General features: G+C 36.4%; 1 protein-coding gene across 1 annotated transcript; it reads right to left on the reverse strand.

The window, feature by feature from the left end:
* Positions 1–1,293: 1,293 nt before the first annotated feature.
* Positions 1,294–12,748, reverse strand: LOC132098179 (neuronal acetylcholine receptor subunit alpha-7-like). Its single transcript, XM_059504362.1, has 10 exons — positions 12,596–12,748; positions 11,439–11,578; positions 10,139–10,183; positions 9,458–9,567; positions 8,612–8,691; positions 7,340–7,507; positions 5,750–5,944; positions 4,174–4,260; positions 2,035–2,144; positions 1,294–1,904 (listed from the first exon to the last, which is right to left on the reverse strand). Exons 1-10 carry the CDS (start codon positions 12,648–12,650, stop codon positions 1,368–1,370), a joined length of 1,527 nt encoding a protein of 508 aa, XP_059360345.1. The 5' UTR covers positions 12,651–12,748; the 3' UTR covers positions 1,294–1,367.
* Positions 12,749–12,998: the final 250 nt, after the last annotated feature.

Genomic DNA, 12,998 nt, shown 5'->3' on the forward strand with positions numbered 1-12,998 from the left:
ATTTAATAAAGACACTAATACACAAACACTAAGAAACACATGTTGAGACCATATCATGGAGGAACAGCTCATACTTTCATAAATCATTTACGTCGCCTCATGTCCGTATAATTAATTTCTTGTGTGAAAATGCAAGCAGCAGAATGTTCATCTTTTCCATACAATAAAAGTGAATTTTCCTTTTTTGGATGAACTATTCCTTCAAGTCAAATTCTAGTTAAAGGTCCCGTTCTTCGTGATCCCATGTTTTAAACTTTAGTTAGTATGTAATGTTGTTGTTAGAATATAAATAATATCTGTAAAATTCTAAAGCTTAAAGTTCAATGCCAAGCGAGATATTTTATTTAACAGAATTCGCCTACAACGAACGACCTCTTTGGACTACATCCCTCTAGTTCCTGCAGTAATGACGTCACTAAAACAGTTTTTTGACTAACCTCCGCCCACATGAATGCACAAACAGGGGGCGTGGTCTTGTTGCGCTCCGACGGAGAAGAGGAAGAGTTGCGTTTGTGTTTGTCGCCATGTCGTCGAAACGCTGTTATTTTCATCTCGGAGTCCAATCATCTTTGTTTGGGCTTCCAAGGGCTGTACTTGGAGATTAATGGTTACAATTTATGTTTAACTCAGTTCCCGAAAATTATAATCCACGTGTAAAACTATGTGCAGCACATTTTGCTGAGGACAGCTTGCTAATTCTCAATCAGTTTAATGCCGGATTCGCACAAAGATTATTCCTGAAAGATGGAGCAGTTCCCTCTTTGTCTGGAGAAGGCGTTGTTTATGGACCACAACCAGTAAGTGTAATTTATTATTTAAGTTGGTGCGTTTAACAGTTTCTGTAACTTATTACACAAAGGGCAACGCTGTTTAGCTTTTTTAACTAGATGTTAGGGCTGTGCAAAAAAATCAAATGCGATTTTCATGCGCACCTCGTCAGTTAAAACGCTCCTGCGATGATAAGTACATCTCCAGAACATGCTCCTGCCCACTTGCTTCTCAAAACTAGCCCAATCACGTTTCCAGGAGGGCCGCGTGCACTCAGCTGCTGTCAAATCACAACACAGGAACCGTTGGCCCAATCAGAACTCGTTACGTATTTCGGAAGGAGGGACTTTATAGAACAAGGAAGCCATCAGCCCGTTTTTATGACAGTGAAAACAGCGGTATACAGATAGGTGAATTGTGTGAAAAATACTGTTTTTTTACACACGAAACATGAACACGTTATATTGTGCACTGTAAACACAATCAAAGCTTCAAAAAAGCACGAAAAACGGGACCTTTAATCTATAAAATAAATATATTGCTACAATTAAGAGACTCTGAGAAATAAAAATAACTACAACAGAGGGAATGCAAAGGCTTCAGGTAAAGAAATCTTTGGATATGGCCTCTACAAAATTAGGTGCAGACATTAGGATGCCAATGGTGCAGAGGATGGTGAACACAGAAAAGGCCATGAGACAAAGACGGTCAATGACAGATGCTGCAAACTTCCACTCATTACACATAGTCACCTCCTCGTCTTGGTCCCGGAAGCGTTTGGCAATGTACCGAACTTCATCCAAGATTTTGGACAATTCACTTTCTCCAGGGCCGCTACTAACGGAAGACGCTTGAGCCCCAGGGAGCAGGACATCCTCCTCACCTGTGCCGACAAGCCGGCTGCAGATCACCCCTGAATCGGGTGAAGTGGCATAGTGAATAGTGTCCATTCCACGGAAGCCGATGTACAGCAGGTTTCCATTGGTGGACTGTGCGGCTCCAGTGCTGATGTTCAGATCCACGCTGGAGAGGCTACTGCGTGGCTGCTTATTGTGACACGCTGAGCGAACTCTGTCCTCGCCAGGCCTCTTCATCCTCAGGAACCATGCACACCAGTTCAACAGCACCACACGGGTCTGAAAGACAAATCAGCTATTAAATAACACTGTTTTCCAAACAAAAACATGGAATTAACATAATATATCTAAATTAAGCCAGGTGGATTTATATGGTAAGCAGAAATAAAAGCAACCATGAGAGCCTCACCCATTTTGGCATTTTTCCTCCATCCGGATCATGGTAGTGGTATTGTAATACCCAGACTGTGGCTATCACAGACAGGCCAACAATAACCATGGTGGTGGCAAAATACTGAGCTAATCAAAGGATAGAAAAAATTATATTTAACAACCCAGAGGAAATCCTACTAAAAAAAATGACTAAAACTCGTTTCAGACACTGAAATTAAATAAAAGCTCAAATTTATTGACAGTATCTGTCAATTACCACAAATTTATTTTAAAAACCACAAAAAAAAACATTGACAGAAATGCACTTACAATGGGGCAACAGTTTTGTTGAACATTTCCCTTGTGAATGCAGACCCCATTTAAGTAGGACTTAAAGGGTTAGTTCACCCAAATATTAAAATTATGTCATTAATGACTCGTTGACATTAATGACTCGTCGTTCCAAACCCGTAAGACCTCAGTTCATCTTCAGAATACAGTTTAAGATATTTTAGATTTAGTCAGAGAGCTTTATGCCCCTCCATTAAAGCTGTGTGAACAGTATACTGTCCATGTCCAGAAAGGTAATAAAAACATCTTTAAAGTACTCCATGTGACATCAGAGGGTCAGTTAGAATTTGTTGAAGAATCGAAAATAAATTTTTGTCCAAAAATAACAAAAATTAAAACTTTATTCAGCATTGTCTTCTCTTCCAGGTCTGTTGTGAGTGTGTTCATTTGATTTAACAAGTTCATTTTGAACCAGTTCACCAAATCGAACTGAATCGTTTGAAATGGTTCGCGTCTCCAATAAGCATTAATCCACAAATGACTTAAGCTGTTAACTTTTTTAACGTGGCTTACACTCCCTCTGAGCCTGAAAACCGATGCAACCGGTTCTTGACTCGTGAAGGAGTCAATCTTTAATTCGTTATCTGGCTCGGCTCGGTGTTCATCTTCAGTTCTCTCTTCACAGCTGTTCAGTCAGTGTACTGTTTGAGTACATGAATTACTCCGGGATATTGGTTTATTTTAACTCAGAGGTACTGTCAGCCACGTAAAAAAAAGTTAACAGCTTAAGTCATTTGTGGGTTAATGCGTATTGGAGACGCGAACCGTTTCAAACGATTCAGTTTGATTTGGTGAACTGGTGAACAGCTTGTCAGCCCCTCACGGACGACTGACGCGCACAAATAAAAAGCAAACACAACTAAAAACCCACTGTCGTCACTCCAGTTTTATATCCTCCCATCTCCTCGTTGGGATGCGAGACGGTGGGTTGAGCAGGTGTCGCTCATCTCCAATCACTCCACTGGCCTCGCCTCATTCCCACGGCTCTCGGCCCCGCCCCACTCGTCACAAAGACAATGCTGAATAAAGTCATAATTTTTTGTTTTTTTGGACCAAAATTTATTCGATGCTTCAACAAATTCTAACTGACCCTATGACGTCACGGACTACTTTGATGATGTTTTTCTTACCTTTCTGGACATGGACAGTATACCGTACATACATTTTCAATGGAGGGACAGAAAGCTCTCAAATTAAATCTAAAATATCTTAAACTGTGTTCCGAAGATGAACGGAGGTTTTACGAGTTTGGAACGACATGAGGGTTATTAATGACATAATTTTTGGGTGAACTAACCCTTTAATGTTGAATAAAATGTTACAGTTTAAATAATAATCAAGTACTTTACATGTGCTTAGTATGTTAGTCAACAAACAATTATTAAAACAATTTAACATTTATTTTAAAACTTTTATTTTGACATAAATACAAAGTGCAAAAGTGTGTTAAGAAACATTCATGAAAAGTAAGCTTATGTGGCCTTTTAATTTATTAATATTATATCATCTGCAAGTACACCTTATAGAAAATATACCTTTACAATTTTAAGCACAAGTACACATTTAATACAATTATGTGAATTAAAAAAAAACTTTATAGGGCAGGTCATTAATGTTGCAAAGTTCATTTTACTGACAGATTGATTGTCAATTACTAGAATCAGCTTTCATAAGTGTTCCCGATATTCTTTGAAGTTTTAATATAAAAAAGTTCCCCTAAGGCTATGCAAAGTGGTTTGACCATATTATTAGAAAATATCAGTTAATTCAATACAGACGATCACACATCTGACATCATGTACTGTACATCTTAAGTTGGACTTACCTATTAAAGGCACAGAGTCTGATGTTGCTGGCATTATTTCTGCTACCAGAAGCATGAAAACTGTCAATGAGAGCAGGACTGTGATCCCTGACAATCAAAACATATATATTACAAACACATGTTCATATGAAACCATACAACTGTAAACAGATAAAGAGGAAACCGAGTCTTGTTGTTGCAACAGTTATTTCAATCTTGACAAGTTTTAGCATGGACTTGCTACTGCCAATAGATGCACGGATACACTGCTGTGAGCTTGTAAGATATGCCGCTGCTGCTGCATGAATAAAGGCACATATAAATCACGGAACAGACCAAGACAGGTGGAGCTGGAGGAGGTGGAGGGTTTCAGAGGAACTCTAAAAGACCAGCTCACAGCAAACGCTGAACCAGGCTATTTAAATGATGAGCACTTGAGATTATTGGCTATAGAATCAGCAGAGGCCAATCTGCTTGTGCACCACCACTATAAATTCTTTAAATGCTTACTTATTATATGTAAAGGGCCTACAGTATCAGCCTGAACCATCTAGAGTTTCATGACTGTAGTAAATATAGTATGTCAGTTTCAAACAACCAGTGCAAACTAAATCTATCCATCTAATATGTGATTACTCTCCAAAAATAGACCCACTATGAGAAATATTCACTTGGAGAAAAAAGTGTGACAATAAATCTTTATTTGGTAACTATAAATAGCCTTATTTAGATAAGAAATTAAGCAGAGCTATATACAATGAAACTTAAATGTACTGTATCATACTGTATACAGTTGGCTAATTGCTGGTATTTAGAGTATTGATCTTGAGTAACTCACAGAGCAACAGCCAATGACTGACTCTGTGGAAAGTTATGGTGGCAATCTCATCACACTAATACCATTTAGGAATGACAAAATGAAAAAAAGAAAAGAAAAGAATAAATTGTGTTCTGCTGTGATTTCAGGTTCAGTCTCTTCCAGAGCATTCCCTCATTCACTGTGACAGCATCCTCTATATCCAGCATGCCAAATAAATAGAGGCATTTGGCCTTCAGAGCTCTCCAACTGCATTAATCAATGAAGCGATCTTTGGCAAGCCATCAATCTTACTACATGCCACTTACAGTAGCTTACAGGGATGTCGGCATAAATTGTATATGCGGCTGTGCCAAAGTGAGATTTATATGATGCCCATTTAAATGTGGAAATTTCACTAAGTCAGCAAAAAAAAAAAAGGGTCGAGAAGTTTACCAATTTAAGAAATAAAAAATTTATGATTTTTACAATGGCAAAAGTGATATTTATGCACTTCTGTTAATGACAGAGGCCGGTTATGCTTAGGTCCCACAATAAATCCTTTTAAAGGTGTAGTGTATAAATTATTTCAGAGTCTTATCTGACCGAGACAATTCTGGGCAAGGAAGTTGAATAAAACATGACATTTCAAACTAAATGCAGATATGTAAATGCACACTTGAATGAGTACAATTCACTATTAACATATAAAAAATACATCTAAATAATGACATCACTTTAAAGTCACATCTAGCATTAAAATGTAAAAATGATGACAAAGGCATTGAGTGTCTAGCTCACCAAGAGATATCTTCTCGCCTGAGTCAGCAGGCAGGAGGAAGACCAGCAGGGCCAGAGTAGAGATGAGTACACAGGGAATAAGCAGATTTAAACCGTAGTATAGCGTCCGTCTCCGCATCACCACCGTGAAAGTCACATCTGGGTACGGCTCCTTGCAGCAGTCATAGAATCTCTCATTCCTTCGACCTGGAACCTCTGTGTAACATATAACTGACAATGTTAGAAAATTAATGTTTTGTGCAGTTTCCACTGAATGCTGGAAATTATGTATTATGCATAATATTGCCTTAACTAGCAAATGCAATATTGTCATATTTATCATACCTTATGTAAAATAAAAGTCTTAAAAAAGAGATCATTTAGATTTTTTTTATCATAAAAGTTGAAATATTGAGCCTGATAACCCTTGTGAAAAAGGGTTGCATACATCAATGTAAGCATACTTTATGCTAAAGTACTTATTGAAAAAATAGGCCTATACTTACATGCAAGATGTACATAATGTTTTCTGGCACATAATTGGATGTTAATTACAATTAAATAAAAATTTAATATAGTTTATCGAAATTAAATGCAGCTGAACTTTCTTGATTTATTTTTAACCCACTTAAGAAGGACTTAACTACATCTTTATATGTAATTTCATAATTACTAATATTGTCTTTGAAGTATGGTTATAGAATACTGCTGAATGACAAGCATTTATGGTATACAAAATATATATTAATGTAATTTCTATATGTATTCATTAGTGATTTAAATATATTAAACATAATATTAAATAATGCACAATAGTTAACAATACTTTATATGTGTAACATGGAGTCAGAGACGTTCGGATCCATATGCTGTAGTTTAATAAAGAGAATGGTCAGAGAGGCATTAATCAGAGCACAGCGTCAAGTATGTCAGGGATATCCAGAATCAGTACCAGTAACAAGCAAAGGTCGGGGCAGGCAGCAGAGAATCACAGTCGGTATAAACAATCCAAAGTCAAACACGGAAGGAACAAACACAAGATAAACGCTTGGAAATGCCAGACAGAACTAAACAAGACTTCTCACTATAGGAGAGTCCAAAACACAGTTTATATAGGGGAGAGGTAATGGGGAACACCTGGTGGTTATTAGCCCTAAGCACAGGATTATGGGAAATGGAGTTAGGAATGGAAATACAAAATACCAGAGTCTTGAGTGGAGTGCCCTCTATAGGAGTTCATGGGCACTCCAGCTGATGATCGTGACAATATGTTAGTCAACAGTACTTTATATGTTAGTACAACAAAGATTATTTCAATAATTTAAAAAGTATTTTAAAGTAAAACTAACATTTTGACATTAATTACATTTAAAATAATATATTAAAATTATCCTCATTTAAAAACCAAGGTGCATAAGCTGTTTGAAAGAACTGTAAGAAAACAAGTTGGCAAAAAAATATTTGGTTATAAAATAGCATTATGAGTGATTTACAAGCAATTTTCAAAAGGACGGTTACTTTTGGCCAGGAACACTCAATTAGGTAAAAAGTTTTCAGCAGAGCATAAGGCTTAACAATGCACATCATAATGCATAATGCAAATAACCCTACCCACAAGGTCCCATTCTCCATTTGCAATATATCCTGTGACATCAGCATCAATCATCTGCAGGTCCAGAGACCATCCCCCATAAGTCCAGGAGCCAAACTTCAAATCACACCTCTGAAGATCAAATGGGAACCAGCGAACATCGATGTAGCAGGTGCTTTTGAATATCCCTGTGAACAGAAATGAACTGACTGATATGGAACATTTTACACAGGAGGGTAATAAAACAGATCTTTCAGCAGCACATCTGAGAGCCCGTAAAGGTATAATAATAATTATAAAAAACATTTACATTAATCATCATGATTATCAGTGCTATCACTTCATCAAATAAGATAATTTAAAAAATCCAATTTCTATAACCATAATAGTGATGAAAATGAACATCTGGGGAACCATTCGTTGAGTAGGTGCCAGTAAAGATATATGCATGTAAATGAGCTCATACTGTTGATTGTTTAATACATCATCTTCCCTCTTCCCTTATATTTCATTGCTATCTTTTGCCATAAAGCAGAACTAGGCTTCTGACAAAGCTTTATATGGAGGTTCAAGAGAAGGCAATCTCTTCAATGTCACTACAAAAAGAATTCAGTGCAAACTCACTGCCAGGACTACATCCACTCATGAATCAAATGTTTATCTCAGGATAGAGCCTGCTTCAGCTTTCACAGCAAGACAGAAGAGGTGAAAAGTAAATGATGTAGTAGAGGTGAATGCTGCACAGAGAAATCTCCATTCACATCAAATAGTTTGTCAACAAGGCAACTCTTTAGACCTATAAAAGGTATACTTAGCTTTCCATATTAGCATAAAATCATATTTGCTTATTTTGCATAATATAAATTAATTTAAATGTGTAATATGCAATAATGTTGCAGGCCCATTCGAAAGTGATTTTGGATTGTACTAATACTTATTGACATCGATCTTGCCAAAGGAAAGCTTTTTAGCTTGTCACACCATTGCATAAATATCCAGTTTTTCCGCAATATAAATTTTACTTCCACAACCAATAGTGTCTTATAATAAGGCAGTTATCGAGATAAAGGGAGCAGTGATGTACATCTCAACTTGGCTGCTTTTACCAGGTAATTGTGCATTTATATCTTGTAAATTTGACTACATTTCTCATAATTATGACTTTCTTTTTTGTACTCTGACTTAGTTCAGTGATTTAATTTAGCTTCTAAAAATGGCTTCTATAGTAATCCTCCCCTTTCTAGATCAAGTAGGACAAATAAATCATAGCATTATAAACATCTGAAAAGTACCTGGTGGTAGGTATTGGCAGGCACCAGAGGAATTCACCAACACATTAGTATGAAATGTAGCATCGAACCTTTCATCAGCACTGTGGAGAACACAAGAATCCTTTTAACTAAAAAGAATACAACGGTGATTCATGAACATCTCAGAGGAACACTTCCGATTAGTCCAATACAAAGTGAATGCATTTCATCTACACTGACTTATTTTGCACCCCTAATGGCTGTGCAGTAAGTACTGGATTTCAGGGAAATGAGAAACCCAAACTGCCTTGTGCCATGTTCAGATTTATGTTCCAGTTATGTAAATGATGTACTTCTCATTCAGATAATGGAGGTATGTTCGAGAATAAAGAATTCACTCTCAGAAATTCCCAAGGAAAAGACCACAGTGGTCCAGGATGCTAAACCAACATAACCAAGATGTTTACTAACAAAATTAATACATTTTTCAAAAAATAAAATGAAATTGCAATTTTATACCTGTGGAGGTATAACCTCACAACTGATTCCATTTTGGTTTTTCAATTAGTGATTCACTGACTTGACCTCAACATAGTGGAAAACTCTTCATTGTGCCAGATTCACATGAAGCTAGTTCTTTACTATCTACTAATGCATGCTTTTCCAGTTGACAGTGACAAATGAGGCCAAACTTTTGTTTTCCATGGCGTAGTGCAAACTCAGTGTCCATGCATTGTTACCAGCACTTTTTGTCCAGGCAATTTACCAACTCCCAAGAAATCGTTCAGGGTTTAAACTTCTAAAGCTATATTTGGTGTGTATCGAACTTTTGATTGAAGCCAATTATAGATATGAGTTTATCAATAACTCTGCGTGAAGGTAACAAACCTGTTATACAGTAAGATGTCAGGCTTCCAGATCTGACTGTCAGGAAATCGTACGCTCGTCACTCCGGGATATTCAGAAATGTTCCACTTAAGATAGTAGTCATGCCAGTACTAAAATAAAGAGAAGTTCACTTCATCATTGTCAATTATGAACAACACGGACATTTAAAAATGTATGCTTGGTGCAAACTGAAATAGACATGAACTTGAATCTAAAACCTGAATCTCTGCATGGTCTTCTTTAAACATTAGATATGTCAAATGTTCATCAGAATCTAAAGAGCTTTTCTATTCATGCACATACAGGAGATACACAAATGTATGACATGATATAATTCACAATTATATTTCAATTCAAGGTTTTTTTTTATGAGGCAAAGTAATATAAATGTAAATTAGATGCAATGTATATTTACTGATAGATTTCTGATATCTTTAAATGCAGTTAGTAAGGTTTTCAGATTCATATATACAATTGGTGGAGTACAGCATTGACCAAGGACAACATTTGAAGGACTGTCACGGAAGCAGAGACAAATCCATTGCATTAACTTCACAGCTATTAACATTCAGCTATTAATAACAGATCCACAGAGGTCTTCCATTAAAGGAACATGACTGTTTCACTGCATTACTAATGAGCAGTCTGTCTGACAGTGATAAGTGTTGGTGTCTTTCTTACCAGCTGTAACCAAATGTTGGTTGTAAGTACTTGATTCTTCTCATCCTGTAGATGGACAAAGATGCTCTTATGAAAACTGAAAATCTGATTAAGAACTACTTTCAAAACATGGCTTAAACAATTGGTTAAAGTGTACTGCGGAATGTACTGACAAATAATGTAATGTAATTTCTGTTAAAAGGTGTCTCATGCACTTAAATATATTTGTAATTTTACACATTTGTCATGATAAAGTTGCAATTTAGTAGATTAAAAAAATATTGACTTCAAATGGAATACAGAATAACCCACTACAATTAGATCAAATAATTTACATGTGCTTTAGTATGTCACGCAACATATAAAAATAAGTGTACTTCTTTAAAAACAAAAATACACATTTTATTTGACATTATTACAATGTGCACTTTTTAAAGTGTACTTAAGTGTGTCGAGAAACACTCCTAAACTGTTCCCAATTTATATTAGGTGTCTTTAAATACTATGTACTTAATGATAAAATAATGAATTGTTAGGTATAATATATTGTGTTTATGTTTAATTGCTAAACACTTTTGCTGCTTTTGAAGTGGGATACGGGTAAGGTTGGAGGCAGGTTAGGTGGTATGGTTAGGTTTATGGGGTAGAGGTAGGGTCAAGAGTGTATTTATAGATGTAACTAAAGGAATTAATTATTGATGCAATTACATGATGGTATGTTTAAATATAAGTACAATGTAAAGCATGTATGTACACAATAAGTGCATTGTATCGCTTATCAAGGACCCTTAACATAAAGTGGGGGAACATGTCGGTTTTTCAGCTGATGATTTTTCCCCCAAAAATCTTTCACTATAGACAAAAACTAATTTTAGACTTTTGTCCAGTGCATGCAGTTGTATAGACTGTAAGTCTATCCCTCACAGCTTCAATTTTATCTGCGTAAAATTCAATATGGCGTTTACCCTTCAAGGTTTATTGCTGAATGAACTGTGACAAATGATCTGTCCTCGCTTTCCAAAATGTTAATCTGCCATCTTCAAAACCTTGTAAAGCTTTGATGTCTCTACATCTCTACCTGACCTCACTTTTATTTTAAAATATTTTCCCTTATCCCAGTTTAATGTAAAATGTGACTATGCATATTACCAAAACATTTGTAAACATGTACATCTGTGGATTTTTTTTCTGTTGAATTATTATGTTCATTTATTTATGTATTTTTGTGAAAAAGACCAGAGACTTCTAGTTAAACAAATTTACATCATCAGAGTTTATTCAGTGTTTTATTATTCTTTTATTATTGAATTAATTAACTTACCACATCCATAATCTGCATGAGACTGAAGCTGAAATACACAGTGAGTGAGTGTGTGTCATTGAACACAGGTCTCTCCAGCGGGTTATAGTCTTTCATCAAGTCTCTGTAGAGTCTCCTCTGCTGCTCTCCCTGAAGTGACACTGTCAGAGAATGAACAATGTGACACGGTTGCAGAGTTTCACCTCCAGTCATTCTGCACTACGAACTGCTTCCAGCGTGCAGTGAATGAGATAATCAGGAGAATGCTTGGAAATCAACAGAGGCAGCTGTTCCAGCTCCTTTGGATGTACGTGTATTGATCTAAAACTCTCACCAAAGCTTTTCTGCTGGGTTTCAGTGATTAAATCTCCACCAGGAAGACTGACTGATTGGACTCAACCACTTTCCTTGAGTATGCATCTAACTCCCTGTTTGAACTATTTTTAACATTTGCCAGATTTGAACAGCAAACAGCATAGAGATCTTTGATATACTTCGTGAAGATGTTAAAGATGTTAAAGTAAGTAAAAAGCTCTTATTTCCCACAGTTCAATCAGTGCCCGCTCTCATCTAGCAGGATAATAAAAGGGATCTTTTTCCCAGTGTAATTCCCTCAAGATCACATCCATTCACTTTGGACATCCTCTAGATTACGTCAGGCCTCTTCTTTATTCAAAAATGCACCTGTGATTCATGAGTGTCTAACATTGAAACATGAGAGCTGGACTCCCTTGCCATTAGCAGAGACTTTTTACGGTACACAAAGACAATGCATCCAGTGTTTCCACATCTTCAAAGTGCAGTCAAAGATTCTAATTATAAAAACCAGAGCAAATAGAAAAATTAAGATAAAATGACTCAGAGCAAAGCAGATTTAAGCAACATTATATCTAGTATATATGTTTGCAAATGTAAACTGACACCATAAAGCCATAACCTTATAAATGATCAGACTCAGGAAAATATTATCTTTAGCTATTAACCCCAGTTGCCATTCTGGCCGATATCCTCATATAAACAAGCCTCTTGGTCAGACATGCAACACCAAGCTTACAAGTAAGCAGAAACTATTAAACAGTAAACTAGTAAACAGTTTGACTTAGAATAACTAAAATACAGCCAATAATTCAACAATGCTCACGGGTGTTTCATAATCAAATGTCCATTAGGTTTCTTACCACTCCATAGGCAGGTTGTGGTGGTAAAATATAGAGTATATTCCCAAATTCCCATGTTCCTGTGAAAGTTAAATTGTAGTAATTAATAGAAAAGCTCTAGGTGGTGTAGGTTTCAGTGTTGTAAAGAGTCTCTCACAGCATCCTGCAGGCAGAAGTGAATGTAGTCTCATGCAGCAACATCAACAAAAGGCACGATGCCCCGCCTCCTCCAGCACTGCATGTACTCTCTCTCTCTCTCTCTCTCTCTCTCTCTCTCTCTCTCTCTCTCTCTCTCAGTTTCATGTTTTATCATGTGGTCTTCCATAGACATATTGCTTTTAAATAAAGTCTAAAAGGAATGCTAATAGGTTTTCTAACATGATTTGGAACCAGTCGTAAAGGGCTTCAGTAAGATTATTGCAAG

This window comes from Carassius carassius, chromosome 2 (assembly GCF_963082965.1).
Source record: "Carassius carassius chromosome 2, fCarCar2.1, whole genome shotgun sequence".
NCBI classification, from domain to species: domain Eukaryota; kingdom Metazoa; phylum Chordata; class Actinopteri; order Cypriniformes; family Cyprinidae; genus Carassius; species Carassius carassius.